This window comes from Aulostomus chinensis, chromosome 10 (genome assembly GCF_037954235.1).
Source record: "Aulostomus chinensis isolate RoL2024-O1b breed Wild chromosome 10, RoL_Achi_v1.0, whole genome shotgun sequence".
Taxonomy (NCBI): domain Eukaryota; kingdom Metazoa; phylum Chordata; class Actinopteri; order Syngnathiformes; family Aulostomidae; genus Aulostomus; species Aulostomus chinensis.
Window position 1 is genome coordinate 25,153,053 of NC_141329.1, and position 17,496 is coordinate 25,170,548.

A 17,496-nucleotide genomic window follows, 5' to 3' on the forward strand; every position below is an offset into this window, starting at 1 on the left:
CGAGCAGCATCCCTCGGGGTGAATTTTATGTCTCGTATCCATCCCTGTTATCATACCAATAAACACTAGTCCTCAGGTCATGGTGTGTGCTGAGTGTTAGACAAAGAAAATCTTTTTCCTCAAGAAAGTGGTGTAACATCAGCACCATGTGGTAGAATGGAGAATGACCCATAATAATGTTTTTCTTTCAGTATCATTGACATGATGAGGGAATATTCAGACAATTTGATAAAATGCAATTTTCTTGTATTTAATGTAATCTTTTTTTGCACAATTTTCATATTTTTTTAATTTTCAAAAGCATTGGGTCAATAAAATAGAACAAATCCTATTTTGCATTGTGATTAAGCATGATCTAATGTCACTAAGTATTTCAAATAAACCTCTCACTTGGCTTACTAACGGACGGCTTCACCTGTTGGATGGGAAAGATGCGCATCCCCTAAATTTCTGCGTGTATATTTATTGATTAATTGCATACAAGTTATCATTAAGTCTTGCAATATAAATGTAGTCTACTTCGTTCAAACAAGTAATCTAACTAAAGTCACGAGTTTATAACGACAAGTTAAATAACAAACACAAATTACTTTTCTGGTTGAAAGAGACATGACAAAATACAACAGTATCTGGATCAGATCTGGAATTATGGAACTATTTTAAAATTCAGTTATTTTTTTCAAATGAACAGCGGAGCACTAATACACAGAGAGACTTGACAGTTCATCGTGACATCGACAATGAGATGGGATGCTGAAATCAGAGGAAAATGAAATAGAAAAAAAAAAACAACTCCGTTGGACCCCCGGTTTGAATCGATCGATTTGGGCTCGACTAGCTTTGACTGCCTGAACAGGTTGACTTGTTAATTTGGAAAAATAGATCGAGCCGTAATTCCATTATAATAAATTTTGCTTTTCGTGTGATTTAAAAATCGTCCGATGGACCGTCTGGCATCGTTTGCAAGTAAGTTTAAATTGTATCGAATCAATCCACAACCACTGACGTGACATTGAACTGTTTTTAGAGACAATAACCCCTTTATAGTTAGCTCTGCTTTGTTAGCATTAGCGTAGGGGGCTAGCGATAAGCTACATGTGTACCGTCAGGAGGAACATAAAATATTTCTGCGGCTCAAAATGACTCATCCTGTGGTCTCTGATGGAATTAATTTTAAATTTTCGAATTTAATCTTGGCTAGCTAATGCAACGTTAGCTTGCAGGGAGCAGTCGCTAGCTACCTTTGAGGAGAAATACCGTCAATGATTGCTTAGCGTTTGTATTTGGCTTAAAATCTATTGAACAGGCTACTTTGTCCGAGTACTGTGGCAGCTATTCATTCATCAATTTGTTTCGTGAATGGACTAACATAGCTACTTATTATCATTTCTGGTAGGGTGCTTTGTAAGTTATCATTAAGAGTGTAAACATGTCCACTTTAGACGACCCTTTCGACAAACCACCGTGCAGGGGATGCTCATCCTACTTAACGGAGCCCTACATCAAGTGTGCCGAATGTGGACCTTCACCCATCCTGCTCTGCCTCCAGGTTAGTAGGTGACAAATGTTCAAGCTTCTTCTGATTTCCACACCGCTGGAATTCACTGTTTCTCTTGCAGTGTTTCACCAGAGGATTTGAATATAAGAAGCACCAGAGTGATCACAAGTATGAAATCATGGTAAGTCAGGTAAAAAAAAAACTTTAATGGCAAACAGATTGATCCAGACCATATTAAAGTAACCTCATCTCTTCACACAGACATCGGACTTCCCTGTCCTGGAGCCTGGCTGGACAGCCCAGGAGGAGATGGCTCTGCTGGAGGCAGTTATGGACTGTGGCTTCGGGAACTGGTCAGTGGTTTTTTTAATCTTTTATTCCATTGGTCACAAGGGAAAAACCCAAAGGGTTTGGTTACGACTGTAGGTCAAAGCAATTATTTCTACTACAAGTGATAAAATATTTGAATAGATGCATTCAAGCCCTTGATTTTAGATATTGATCAGATCAGATTTTATTTACCCTTTGAGTTCTTTTAACTCTGTCCAGGAGGTTGAGTAGTACAGTTGCTAATACTCGGTTATCAACGTTTACTAATTTGGGTTGGGCTTCTGAAATGTCGTCATAACTTGTTTTGGTTCATTTGGTGTCATACACCTTCTTTTTTTTTTTGTTACACAAATAATTTTTTTAACTAAGTTTTCCCATGTGGACATTAAAGCACCTTACCTTAAAATCCTGATGTTAAATATGCTCATATGCCGTATGAGACTGATTCCCCTCATGGGTTGTTGCTGGTGCCCTGGCAGACATTTTATGGTGAAACCTTAATATTAATATTTTACCACTGTGATTCATTCTAGATTTTCCGACTCGCTCCAATTTGGTTGATTTGTCAGTTTATGATCTGGAAAGCAGTTCTCATCCAATTTGTTCTCAGAAAGTACTGTTCAGTTCTGGCCTTTTCTGACTTTTAAAATCTTTATAGGTCGTGTAGTGAAAAATGTTCTTTCTTCAAGTTTTCTTCTTCACAGCTTCTGAAAAGTTGCTCCATTGAAGGTTCCTTTATTTTTTTTTCTATTCCTGATTTTCTGAAGGTCACATCTGCGTTGTAGAAATGACTAATTCATGGATGAAATATATGTTCACCGTTTACTGGAATGTATACTTTCATGTGTCTTTCATAGCTACAGCCCACCCAGTCTTTGTCACTGAAACACCTTCGCATTAGCAGACTTGTGCATTAACAGGATGCTTGTGTGGTTTCTCCCCTGCAGGCAGGACGTGGCCTATCAAATGCGGACGAAAAGCAAAGAGGAATGCGAGAGCCACTACATGAAGAATTTCATCAATAACCCGCTCTTCTCCTCCACCTTGCTCAGTCTGCGGAAGTCAAAAGACTTTCGCTTCGCAGATGGCGCAATTCCTTTCAAACGTCAGTAGTCTAGTTAGCTGCGTATGAAAATCTTTTCTTTCACAAGTGCACGAACACTTAGAATGAGAACAAATGATTTTTTTTTTTTTCACTCTGTGGTCACATTTCCAAAAAAGTTTAGGATCACACAGCATCAGTTGAGATTTATGTGTTTTGCTAGCCATGAACCATTGGTATAATTAGTAATATTCCCCAAAACACTCTTTTTAATGCTATTATTGATTTATACAGGTCCAAATCTTGAAATTCTTCATGGCAAACTTTAAATTCTATGTTTTGTTCTATAAATATGTTTAAATACTTGGTGAAAACAAGCTATTGAATGCTGCTAATGGCTGCTCAAGTGGCAGATGATGTCATAGCGGCAGCTTTCGTGGCCGTCTGTGAACCCATGCCCAAACGTCCTCTGATTGAGACACACATTCACAGGAATTAGCTCTGCTAGCATTGGTCTTATAACGTTACGACGTATCGTGTCAAACAGACTGGAAAGTCAAACGTAACTCGGTGAGGCAGCAGCACATTAACTGGCTCAAACTGACACGCTGTCCATCAAGAGAGGGAAAGTTGTAGACTTCAAAAAGATAATTCAGTGTCACTTCCTGTTTATCTGGACACAGTAATGTCACTGATTGTCTCAGGCACACCACTACTTTCCTTCAGCAGCACCAAGACCACTTTTATAGCATTTTTCAGAATTTTGCTCAAAGCAGCAGGTGAAGTAACACTTGAAAGTTTAAAAAGATAAAGTTTTGAAATTTCTTGTAGCGTTGATTCTAGGCCCCCGAAGCAGCCAGCAGAGAGACTTCTGTAAAGAAATAGAAGTAAAATGTCACTTCAGGCCGAACAGTTGGACGGAAGCAGTTGGTGAATTAGGAACTCGTCTGAATTCCTTGCTGGCCTCAGTTCTCCATCTGTTGCACTGTCATGTTCACACTGTTGTTGGCAAAATGAAGGCAGGGACAGAATTTTCTCTTTATTTCTGAAACTGCTACTTATAAATTGTAGAAAGAGCCAGTCTTGGCAGAGGTCTGAAGGTATCACTTATGTCTCTATTTATCAACATTTCTCTTAATTATTCCCAGTTTCGAGAGGAAATGCATCTCGTTCTTTTCTAAGTATTTTTTCATTTGCCCTCAAATCACATCTTGATGCTCTTGCAAGACATAGAACAGTAGAATGCATGCTCATATTTCAGTTGACGTATATTCCTCTGACACCACAGCCACCGATGATCCCCCCCGGCCCACGTTTGACTCGGTGCTGTCCAGAGACATGGCTGGATACATGCCTGCCAGAGCAGACTTCATGGAGGTGAGGGGATATGCGTCCTATCCGTTAGTTCATCGGCTAACAGCCTGCCACATCTTATTCTACCAGCATGCCACTAGATAAAACCTAATGGCCACTAGATGGCTTGTAATTAAGTGTCATTGTGACTCATGTCCTTGTTGCTGTCTATCAGGGAATGACTCATCCCATTATTTGCTTTTACTCATAAGTTGTTTTTGAACATGAGCACTTATCTGGAATGATTCACTGGTAACTTGTGAACTTAAATCCAGCCGGCGGTTTAATAACATCTCTCACTGTGTTACCACAGGAGTTTGACAACTATGCAGAATGGGATCTAAAGGACATCGACTTTGTGGACGACGACTCAGATATCCTACGCGGTGGGTAGAGTCCTGTGCATGCTTTCATGATAGATAAAACTGCCAATCGCTCAACATCGAATTTTATCATGTTCTGTTTCAGCACTCAAGCTTGCAGTTGTTGATATATATCATTCAAGATTAAAGGAGAGGCAGCGGAGGAAAAAGTAGGTCTATTTGTGTTTGTTACATATGGAATGTACAGCAAGTATCCACTCATCACCCTGTAATGCCGTGTGCCAGACAGTAGATGGCATTCCAGCCATCTGCAGTTTCCCTTTTTCAGCTTCACTTCCCACAAATACTTATTTATACTTCCATGCTGAATAAATGAATTTAATGCTGAATTGAAACTTAGGGGATAAATGGTTTCAAACCCCTGCCTGCACCCGTTTAATATTAATGAATTCATATGCTAATTTATTTATAACTTCTAATCTGAACTCAAATGATTATTTTCTAAAAGTGCTGAAAAGACACAAGTCCTCAGAGACTGTGATTGTGAATTAGCAGCATGACTGTAATTGCATATTTAAGCTTTTTTTTCCAAGCGTTCATTACAAGCCACAGGAAGTCGTTCAGGTGCAGGAACGTCTATTCATACCTTGAATATTTTTGGAAATGAGGAAATATGTCTGTAGCCTGCTGAACGCTTTGCAAGCCCAACTGTTTTGACATTTTGCCCAGTTTTAGGCTGTTATCCTCGCTACAGGAGACTGAAGGTTTCAAAGTTTTTCAGCCATAAGGACACACACACACACACACGCTCCTCGTCACTTCATGAGATTCACAGCTCGGCTATAAATTCAGACTTGATAAATATAGATAATGGTGGGTTTTAATTGACACTGTCAGAAAGCTATTAATATAACATGTTTATTATTACAGACCTGTTGACCTGGACTGCACCCTCCCTGTAAAGCCATTACCACTGTGATTGCAGTTTAAACACAAAGTAGAATTTAATTTTTCTGACCAAGTCTACCACAATAATGAAAGATTAGAAGCTTCGTAAAATGGCAGAGATGTGTCAGATTGCTCAGGTGTCCCTAATAGAGTGTCAAGTTTTTTTTTCAGTGCTCATTTTGGTCTGGTAGACTCGAATTATTTCGAATTCTACCCACAAACTTGATCATTTCTTTAACTTTGCATTTTGTGTTCGAGTGAGTGTTTCTCTATTAATTATGGGTGTTGGAATTTGTAGCTGTTTGTCTCAGCAGACACCATGTAGAGATCCCTGTCACCCTAGCTGTCCTCCTTCAACCTGCACCGTCAACACTTGCTGTAATACAACCATCATTAAATCAGCTTTAACAAGCATGTGCACGCTGACTATGGCTGAATGCATGTCTGGCATTGGAGGTTTATGTATTTTCTGCCACCGAACATTTTAATGAGCTCCTTTTTTAGTCTGGGTTCGTGTGCAGCTTGTTGGAGAGCCTCACATGTTTGTGACACCTGAATTTGACCTCTGAACCCAATTGACACTGCGAAAAACTCACATCACACAAATGACACAAATTTCCTCTTTCTGCCCTTCGCTAAACACCATGGTAGAAAAAGTAATTAACTTTTTTTTTAACATAATAATGAAGCAAAATCTTTATTTTTTTCAGGATTATTCGAGACCACGGACTTATCAACTTGCGGAAATTCCAGAGTGAGTCCTCCTCTGAACTCTTCCTGAGCTTGACTTGCCAAAGTATTCATAGCAACTTGGGGAGGCATCTGATATCTACCAGCCAAATTGCTGATGAGGGTCTCTATGGATGCGTGCGAGCGACTCCAGTGTAATAACACAGTTACCCTCCGTGGCCTCATCGGGTAGCTAAAGTGTGGCAACTGACGGAGCTTGTATTTATGATAGAGGATGCGAACACTCCACAGTTGTTAGCATGTATCATTGCAAAACAGCTTTACTGGGAATAGATTCCCTGCTGCAATGATGACTGAAATTCAGGGAACTTGGTTGATTGATCCACCTGTCACAGAGTGCATTTCACCTCGCTCTCTAATGTAATTTCTTGCATCTCTCAGGTGGATGCATTAGAGGTCAGACAGATGGCCAGGGGCTGCTATGAATGGATTTATCCAATTAAACCTTCTGGTTTTTGTTGCTTCTTTTTTTTTCCCCTCTAACTAGCCCATCATCCTATCTCCACGTGTTGCTCTGTGAAATTGGCTGTGGTTTGGAAGTTGAAGAGTTCTCCGCTCATGATTTATTTATGTATCCTCCAGCCTCCAGTTAGCCCGACTCCCTCTCTCCCGCCTTTCCCTTATCTCTCCAGTCTTTCAAGACAAAAGGCAACGCAGAGTAGCTGTAGAGCTGCAGACTGGTTGTCATGGAGACTGTCAAAGATTGTGTGTCTCTCTTCTGTGTGTGTGTGTGTGTGTGTGTGTGTGTGTGTGTGTGTGTGTGTGTGTGTGTGTGTGTGTGTGTGTGTGTGTGTCACATGCAATAATGGAAGCAGTATCCTAGTCAGAGAGGCTCACAGTATCATGTGTCAGTAATGGCTGAAGGCAGATTGACCAGCGCTGTTGTTGCAGAGCAGTAGCCTGTCTGTAGTCATGTACGCGATTGTTCCACTAAATGATTCAAGTCATCAGTGTTTTTGCACTGCTATGAAACCACACACGGGTCCACTGTTGATGTCTCCATAGAGATATGGATTTAACACTTTTGTGTCAGTCTAATATCTCGTGTGACTTCAAGTTCTTTAAAATAGCAGCAGCTAATTAGCGGGCGCACACACAAACACACAGACGCAAGCATGATGGATGAACTTGAACCACACACACACACACACACACAAGCATGATGAAGGAACTTGAACGACACATACACACGCCACCGCTCCTCTCACGCCTCCTCAGCAGCTCCCTCCCTGGCTTTGACACTTGTGTGTTACTCAGCAACACGGGCGAAGCTTTGAGACAAACACAACAAGCTCTCTAGAGTCTGGATGGTTGTAGAGCGAGTTAAGTGGTGGTGAATATACATAGGTGCAGCGTTGCTGTGACCGGGGGGGTGGGTAGGTTTGGAATGCAGCACAGGTTCCTGATGGTTTATTACATTTCCACTTCCACTGTTGTGCTCTTCAACTGAATAAGCCGAACAGAAAAGAAAAATCTAAAAGCAAAACAGAATTCAGAGCCCCGTTGAACATGAAAATGTACTGTTTACTGTTGTGTCATTTCTGCTGAACGCTACTAGATGATGTCATGACAAAACATAAGCAGCGCATTACAGATATTTACACCTCCAGCTGTTCAGGTTTTTTTACATGGAGCTCCACAGACTCGGTCAGCAGTTGTTTGCTTTTATCTGTCAAGAACAATGTGGATGCAGGAAGTGTTTGTTAATGTTAATGTACATCTTGTAAGTACAGAGATGACGCAAGTAAATAAAACTGGTTGAGGTGAAGGAGTGCGCTAAACACCAGCGAGATGCCTAGTGATGACATTTTCTCTCTTATTTCGGTGTTATATTTGTTTATATCTACTGCCTTCTCACACGCTTCTCTCCCTCCCTCTCTGTTTCTCTCATCTGTCAGTGCTGGAGCGTTGCTACCCAAAGGAGGTGCAGGAGCTTTATGATGTCATGAGACGATTCGCCAGAGTGGCTGGACCGATTGAACATGACAAATTCATCGAAAGCCACGCATGTTAGTATTCATCTGAAGACGCGTGGAGATTCCACAGGGAGAGACTCTGAGAGTGTGGAAACAAAACAGCTCATTCATTTAGAACAGGCTTATAACCAGTGTTCATCTGGAACGTTCACTATTGCACATGTAGGTTTTATTTTTGCGGGCAATTTAACTTCATCATTTCTTGTCTTGGTAGCACATCCATGTCATGTGCAGATGCAGAGATTGGAGGAAAATTAAGGAAAAAAACTGTGTAACGATAAATTATTCAGAGCTTCAGAACAGCTTTAACATTCATGTAGGGATCCATTCATTTCATGTTTGACGGTGGGGTTTTGTTTTTGTTTTTTTGTCCATCGCATTGTTCCAAAAATCGGTTAAATACGAAGGTATTCACCCGTTTATGTTGCAGATAACATGCATACCCAGGTTAAACTACAGACATCAGTGGATTCATTTGAATTCAATAACAAATTTCATTTATTTTTATACAGGAAAATATAAGAAAAGAAAAGTGGGATTTAATTGTTGCTCTCGTGACCCAGTGAAAAACTGTTTTACGGCAGCTCCCTGTTCAGTGTAAGAAACCTCACGTTACAGAATATAAACAGACACAAAGTACACAGACAGAAATGTGTACGTGAGCACGACCAAACTGTCTGAGAGCTTCAGAATGCTGATTCACTGTGTTGAGTTGAGACTGGTGGGAATTGAGCTCCCGTTGTAAGAGGCAGAGTTCAGGTAACACTCTTTGTAACAGTGAATACGCATTTGCATTCATCTCCTTTCCCTTCCAGTGGAGTTCGAGCTGAGGAGAGAGATCCGCCGGCTGCAGGAGTACCGGAAGGCAGGGATCAAGTCTTTTTGCAGTGAGCCCCGCCTGATATTTCTGACTTCGCCACAGCTGCTGCAGGTCTAAGCAGGGAGATGGATTTATATTCAGGCTTGAGTAAAGCTGAGCAGTTTGGCATCGAACGATATGCAGCAGAGTCGAGCCTCTACTTCAATTAATTTGTCTGTTTTAATTAGGGTTGTTGCCCAGTTGATGCTCTATATTGTAAAACTTAAACCGCCGTTCAGGTCTAATATCACAGGTTGTTTTATGGGGCAGCATGGCCCGGAGCTTGAGTAGCCATCCAGTAACCAAAGGGTTGCTGGTTCAATCCTTACTCTCCTTGGTGACCATGTCAAACACACCGTGAGCAAGACACTGAACCCCTCATAGCCCCTGATGAGAAGGTTGGCGTCCGGCATGGCAGCTGTGACCATCAGTGGGTGAATGAGAGTGAGGGTGAATGGGATGACATTGTAATATACTGGATACATCCGAGGTAGATATGTTAAACCTCAGGAAATGAAGCTAGCTCACTATCCCGTGTTATCACCTCCTAAACAACTTTATTCCAAATATCAGGTGCTAAAGTTTACGAGCGGGTGAAGAGAATGCGGGAGGACGAGCGGAGGAAGAGGACCATGTTGGTGGATGTGCTACAGTACATCCAAGATGGCCGCGCCTGCCAGCAGTGGCTCAGCAAACAAGCTGCAATGTGAGACTCCAAGCATCCCCCTTTGTTACCCAGCATGTAGTAGAGGGCCCGGAATGAACAAAGCAGACGTTTGTATTGCTGCGTATCCCTCCTCCACCACCTCAGTATTTTTAGTCTTTTTCTTGTGTCGCTGGTGTTAGCTCTTCATCCAAGGCCCTCTCTCTGGGTGTTATCCAAGTACTCCTAATTATTCCTCCTCTTAAATGTGAGGATACATCTTTTTTTGGACCACAATCCTGGCTTGAGAATAGTGAACAAAGCCCATAAATGCTGCCTAAGTGGGATGTGTGTTTACGCTTGTAGTGGTGCTAACAGTTTATTTTTTTGTTGTTTTTTCTGCTGATTACAGAGATGCTGGCATCACTCCCGCTGTCACAACAATCACAGTCTCAGGTACCCAAGGTTTCCCTCGTTACCTGCTCCCCTGTCATCTTGGCGTGGCCCCAGTCCCATTAGTGAAGACAGTCCTCCATAAATATTGTCGAAAAACTGGCCCTGCATCTGTTGCTACATTTGATTTACCTTCTTTTGCTGAAGCTGCAGTTAACAGAACATAACGGGCATCTTTAAATATCTATATTTACACAATTCACATGCTGTAAATGTTTGTCGTTCCTTGTCTTCCAGTGACACGGCTGCATGTTGCTAGGCTACTATTATGTTATTCTAACTTTAGACCAGTGCTGCAGGTCTGTTTCATTGTTGTTAAATTCATGTTCCTCAGCAACAGGTAGACGCAGTGCCCCTCCCCTCAACCTCACCGGGCTGCCGGGAACAGAGAAGCTCAACGAGCGAGAGAGAGAGGTACAGTTTGAATAGAATTTGGTGTGTTGTCTGACCGTATCTGCCTGGTGGATTGTATTGATGTGTCACAGCTTCTTTCTTTGTGGAACGTAATATATGACTCCATCACAAACATCAGTTTCGTCACATAACTTCTTCAACTCTCCTTCACGGAAGTCCTTATGAAATCACATACTTCGAGGGACGCGACCTCAGAGACAACAAAAAAAGTGCAATAGGAAGAGATTCTTCTTCAGCTGTTAAATCTCCGTACATAAATATTTCACATCTTTCTGTAGCGTGCAATCGAAAAACGAGTTGTGCTCCTCCACCTAGCAACCTCTGTCCCCTGAGTGAAGCCGTCTACTGAGTGACCCAGAGCGCAACATGTACTGGAATAATAGGCTGCATGAATGAGTCCTAAAACCCAGAAATATATTGAATTTCAGGTTTCTCCATCTTAAAGTATTTTTTTTGTGTGTGTTAAATCCATAAAATAACACAAGCTGAAGATTCTATAAAGATAAAGTAGTTATGGCACAAAAATATATCAATAAATGGCACACTGGTGAATTTTGAAGCTTTTCAGGCAGTGGCAACAAGTGGCTAAACAAGACTGAAGTTGTGGAGGACGTCAATTCTTAGCTGTGACTACAGAAATCCCTCATCCCTCAGGTGCTCCGTTTGCGAGGCCTTAAGGGGAGAGTCCGTATGTCTCTTTATTAACATTCTTTTTGTTTTTCTGCTCATAGCTCTGCCAGGTGGTTCGTCTGGTGCCGGGGGCTTATCTGGAATATAAGCAGGCCTTGCTGAATGAGTGCAGACGGCAGGGCGGTCTGCGGCTGGCACAGGCTAGAGCGTTGATCAAGATCGATGTCAACAAGACTCGCAAAATCTATGATTTCCTAATCAAGGAAGGCTACATCACCAAGGCGTAGGAGCCTCTGACTGGCCTACAGAGGAGATGGATTGTGGTTAGTGGGTTATTTACTTCTGTCTTGTAACATTGTAAGCTTCCTGCTCTTTTAAGAATCTTGTTTGTAAGGTCTTGCTATGTTTTGGTCTTAAATGTATTAAATTGTCTTTGTATTGTCCTGTCAGAAGAACAGACACTCATTCAAATGAGGATGTATTTATTTCTCCTGTCATAAAATATTTGTGGGAAAACTCATGTTCGTCTTCATGTTGAGACTTTGACCTACAGGGACCGTTATTTCAAAGGGTCCCCTTATTTCTTTTAATTTCTATGAAATTAACTGAGTTGTAATTTTAAATGAATGGGATTGTACCAATTATAAGTGATAATTCAGTTGTAAAAGCTTTTAAATAATTTATTTTGAATTAATTACCTCTTCAAAGCAGGATATGATATCACCTGCAATGATCTAAAAACTCCTGAGCTGATATTAACCGAAGCCGGTGTAGAATTGGCCATGGAAAAACCCATTAACGTTTTCGGGCAGACAACAAAAAAACCCTATTTTCTCACCTAGGCAGAGGTGTGCGACAGAAAGCCCTTCTATTTAATAGCTTCACTAAGGAATAGTTTAATCATCGCTGAACTGAACTCAGAAAAATGCAAATACACATCGACAATAAACTTTCCGGTGAAGATTTACCCCATTTCACATGGAGCATTTTATAACGGCTTATAAACTAAACTCATTAAACCGATAACTGGAATGTCCCTGCCCCTACATGACGGACAAATAAGCTTTCTTTTGTGTGAAACTCCAGGCGGTAATGTAAAAACGTGAAGCTTCACCAATCTGATCTCACAGCAGCTGATAAGAGCGAGCAGGACAGTTGAGATGTATAAATATATAGATATAGATATATCTACATATATATATGTACGGTAGATAGATGGATGGATATGAGTCAGTACTCTGAGGTCTCAGTATATGGATGCAGTGTAGCTCCAATAATGACTCAGCAACAAGATGAAACGTGATCAAGAAAACCATTCACACCTCATCGCTGGATCCTATCGTTCAGCCTGATCAATGCTGAGCTGATTGTCTCATCAGCAATTTTTTTTTTTTTTTTTTTGCTTGCGACGCCGCCAGTTCAGGCGTCCCTGGCTCCATCATTTATGCCTCCATGCGTGAACACGTGGGCCCAGTGAGACTTAGGAAAACTGTGATGAATGTAACACATGAAGGCAGGAGGCCATCTGCCCCTGACAGGATTACTGGAGCGGAGTCGGCCTCGGTTAAACGGCAGATTACAACGGCAAAATTCAGGCTGCCGCGGACGAGGCTCTGAAGTGGAATCTGATCTTGATTTAATGTGAAAGAGATGACTCTCTCTTTTTGTTTTTTTCTTTCACACCTCCATGTGTCTTATTAAATCAGCGTTCCAAAGCAAACGAGAGGCAGCAGAGTGAAATAGCTGCTTTCACTTCCGCTCATTTTCATCGTGTCACATTTGGGATCTTCACCAAAGCGTCAGCTCCAGCCAGCTTCAACTAACCCGACTTTGATCTTGTCCTCCATCCCTTTTATTTCAGCTCTTGAAGATACTGGCATTTGGTGTTCAGTTGAAACTAAGACAAAAACTCCTCTCGGCCTGCCAGTTGAATGTAGCTGCCAGACAGTTTTACTGCAGTATTTGCTTCATTATCAATGTCAGCCCATTTATATTGGATCTGGAATCTTTGGCTCATCTTCACTTAATTATGCCTCCAGGCTGCTGAAAGCTATGGCCGGAGGCATTATCCTTCTCAGGGGTGTCTGTCTGTCCGTCACATCCATTTCAGAAGACAGACGTGCTGCAGGACTGACGGTACATACTTAGATGTGTTGTCCCAGCTGAGACCAGCAAACAGCAGAGTTCACACTGCGAAATTTCACTTTTGCTTTGTTCTCCTTTTCATTGAAACGTCTAAATAATGAATGAACATTTTAAAAAAAAGATGAATTCCGAGTTTAATCACAACGATCACTTCTGAAAACTAAAATCAGTGGGTTTGATCCTCCTTCAACTTGTCAAAGCAGCCTCTACAGTCGACATCATCAGTGGGTACGTTTCTAAACGGGGACTTTCCCATCCTGGTTGGACCTGAACACCCATTTCTCATTCATCCCCTCAACAAATATCAGAATATGCTGAATTTCAGTTTCAGTTATCAACCATTATTTCCACAGTGTGTCAGCTGAAACATTTGTCCTTCAGCCATTTTACATTGACTCAAAGAACTTGGTAGAAATTCCCCTGGGAAATATCCAGAAAATACTGCTAATAAAAGTTTTAAAAAAGGCAATCACTCATTTCGGATACTATTATTAACTATCTTGCCATCAAATTTCATTCAAATCCGTCTGTTAGTTTTTGAGATAACCCACAAACACACATTACATGACCTCCTCGGCAGAGGCAACAGCGCGTTCAAATAAAAAGGCAAATCAATACAGACAACATGAATCGCATTAAGAGCTCGCGCAAATGATAAATCAATCAATGAATAAAAGGATTTCACGTGTGATGCTTAGGACGGCACGGTGGTGCAGTGGTCAGCACTGTGGCCTCACAGCAAGAAGGTTCTGGGTTCGAGTCCCGGCTCCAGCACAGGATCTTTCTGTGTGGAGTCTCCATGTTCTCCCTGTGCCTGCGTGGGTTCTCTCTGGTACTCCAGCTTCCTCCCACAGTCCAGTGACATCAAGAGAGGACGAGGCTGATTGATACTCTAAATGGACCGTAGGTGTGGCTGTGAGTGTGAATGGTTGTCTGTCTCTATGTGTTGGCCCTGAGATGGACTGGTGACCCATCCAGATTGAACCCTGCTCTCGCACGAAAGCCACTGGGATAGGCTCCACCCCCCTGCGACCCTTAACAGGATAAGCTTAAGGAAATGGATGGATGGTATGTAAACGAGTTGTGGGAGTGAATCCACCAAGAATGCAGTGATTGAAAATTATATAACAAAACCATGTTTATGCAAGATTTTATACTTCCGTTGAAAGATGCATATTCAGAATTCTGTCTTTTGGTCAAGTTGAGCTGACTGAATCTTTGATTCTTTCTCCAGAGAACTGTGTTTCTCCCACAATGACTCAGGAGGCAATAACCAGTAAAAAGTTATTCTTCTGAATAGGATCATCCGTTATAGGATGTCATGAGGTGAATGAGATTAGCCGTCTCTGGAGTCAGGGTAATAGTATTTGGCCCCCTTTTGTAATCCGGCATGTTGCTCAGACCAGATCTGAAGGAGGCTGGTGGCGTGGAGCCTATGGGTGGGACCAACTGGTGGCAGCAGGAGGAGGCGTGGAAATCGGTGAGACAAACTCAGGAAAGGGGGAGTGTGAATCAGAATCGGGAGCAACAAGTTCATAAATTGCAATGAAATAAAAGAAAGATCAAGTCGCAATTTTTTTTTTTCACGCCGCACTGCTCATGTTCTTCATACAAAAAATGTCTTGTGTCTCAGTGAGTCGTGTTCCTCCGTGGCCCTCCGTCACTGTCAGGTCTGTGCGGCGGTGGCAGGGGCAGCAGACGGAGCAGATGTTGGTGTCAACGCGCTGCATGTTTGCATTGATGCAGCATTTCTCAGCCCACACACTTGTCTTCCCCGACACACTATTTGCCTGCTGCTCTCGTCGCCTTCTCTCTGCTCCACGCAATTTTAAATTGATCTTCCTTCAGGTAGAAGAGGAGGTTGGTTTCATAAACATGAGCTTCTGAGATATTTTACAAGATATTTACCTTGAAACATTTCACCAGAAGGATGATCAGGTTTGTTTTAGTCTTCCTGTCATTGATAAAAAAGAAAGATGATGTGTTGATTTGCCTTTTATTGTATTTATATTATTTTAAACACAAGCTGTCCTCGAGTAATTTCTTTACAACAGTAAAAGCAGGCTAGCGTGAAAATTAAACTGCAAACACAACCCTCCTGAGATGAATCGACTCACTGGTCTTTAAGCTTCTCCTCTTCCTGAGTCTTATTGATTTTTAAGTTTGCTGCTATTCATAGAAAGTGGAAAAAGTGTCCTCCCACATCTTTTGCTCCACGTTGTAAAACCTTTCAAAGGACACACACAAGGGCCCCCCTTCCCCTCCTTTCCCTCAGCCAATATTGCCAGGTACTGATTAACACAGAGGTGAACTCATCAACACAAGGGGTTACCTTGGCAACCTGCTCTGAAGTCTGAAAGACGCAGTCGCTGTGGAGAGGAGGGGCAGGGGGGCAGCTCTGTGGAGACGCACACACATTCGCCCTGTTGCTCGTCTGCTGGGCTGAAGAGTCGTGACTAACCAGAGAGGAGCAGCTTCCCCTCATCCCCCATCCATCTGTCTACGTGCTTTCTCTCATTGACCCACAGTCATGAAGGAGAGTGTGTGCGTGTGTGAGTGCATGTGTGTGCATGCTTGCGTGCATGCCGCCAGTACTCAATAAAACATCATATCTGGAGGAAATGCAACACTGCTATTTACAAAAGTGTTTCCGTTCGCTGGCAGCAGAGCACGCGCCCTCTCCTCTGATTGTCGTCTGCTGAGGTATCTTGGGTCTTGTTCCGTTTGATGTCAGAGCAGCTGTGATCAGAGTGACAGGGAGGCTCCACGCTGAGCTCAGACATCTCGCTGCTCTCGCGTGTTGCCACAGCATAGACGTAGATCCCGTGTCTGTTTACCACCGTCACAGCTGGAGCGATGGAGCCGCCTGTGGGATCAGCAGCAACTTTATTTAGACACCCCCCCCCCTTCCCTGTGAGGCAGGACGAGCATCTACAAAACCCTTTCCATCATCCCCCTGTCCATTGGTCACACACTCAAATAGACATCTTTAATGGTACAAGCCAGCTGGGATCATCCTCTGAGATTCGCAGAGCGTCTTCACACGCGTTGCTGTACTTTCTCAGGAATGATCACCCATCGAGTTCTTAGCAGACGACGCGGACGCTCTGATAATACTCTGATAATCTGCTGAAGCTTTGATCGTTCACTCCTCAGGCTGAACTGGTCAAAGAATCCTCACAGGGTTCTCCTCCTGGTGTGAGGAGGAGGAAGTGCCTGAGAGAGAAATGCATTTGGTGGAGGATGTCTACACGCCAACACCACGCGTACACTTTTTTCTAGCACAATATCTGACTTTTCTTTGTGAGAAAGAACGTACACATTCACATATTTTTAGAGGTAGAGTGATAAAACACATTCCTCCGCTTCTCCCGTGAGTCTCTGTTTCAGCTTGCTGGGAAATAGCAACTTCTATAATTTTTTTGGCCGTTGGTTTCATTGCCGTGTTAAATAAATACATGTTGTGTTTATATGCATATGATTCATGACAGAGGGCTCTACAAGGGATGAAAAACTAAACCAAGGTTCAGTTTGTGTATGTGAACTGCAGTTTTTTTGGCTGTACAAGGAAGCAAAAGTTGGATTTGGTTTGAGGAGCGTCTGCTGCTCGATGCTGAGAGTTCAGGGAGGAGAACAGGCACTATTGACCGTAAATAACGGCAAATCCACTGCAACGAGTCCAGCATTATATATATATATATATATATATATATATATATATATATATATATATATATTTACCTCATTTATGAATTCATCTATGGTGTTCAGCTCAGTGTGAGTGTTTCAGTGTTTTACTGTCATTTGCAGAGGATGTTTTCCTTCTCCTTAATGAACAAGGAACTGGACAGAAACCAAAAAGGTGAGTTTGCTGAACCGTTGCTCCTCTAGTGTGACGAGAGAGGATGGTATCAGGCTCAGGTGCGCAGAAAAGAGGACCATGTGCCGGGATGTGGCAAGTGATTTTGTGTCGATTGGTGATGAATAAGATGTGCAGACAGGACACTTTTGTTTTAGCACAGCCTTTTATTTTAAATTTTACATTGACACACTATAAGCATGTAGCAAATATTGCACTTTCCTGCCACTTGGATGCTTCAGAATTCCATATTGTGATTTCATTTCATTCATT

At 42.2% G+C, this 17,496-nt stretch overlaps 1 protein-coding gene across 1 annotated transcript; it reads left to right on the plus strand.

The window, feature by feature from the left end:
- Window positions 1-807: 807 nt before the first annotated feature.
- Window positions 808-11,746, plus strand: tada2a (transcriptional adaptor 2A). The gene is made up of 15 exons (XM_086215269.1): window positions 808-966; window positions 1,443-1,549; window positions 1,620-1,679; window positions 1,760-1,851; window positions 2,776-2,933; window positions 4,159-4,247; window positions 4,537-4,609; window positions 4,692-4,755; window positions 6,205-6,248; window positions 8,143-8,253; window positions 9,036-9,107; window positions 9,653-9,785; window positions 10,135-10,178; window positions 10,510-10,589; window positions 11,321-11,746. Exons 1-15 carry the CDS (start codon window positions 942-944, stop codon window positions 11,504-11,506), a joined length of 1,338 nt encoding a protein of 445 aa, XP_086071395.1. The 5' UTR covers window positions 808-941; the 3' UTR covers window positions 11,507-11,746.
- The last annotated feature ends 5,750 nt before the right edge of the window (window positions 11,747-17,496 follow it).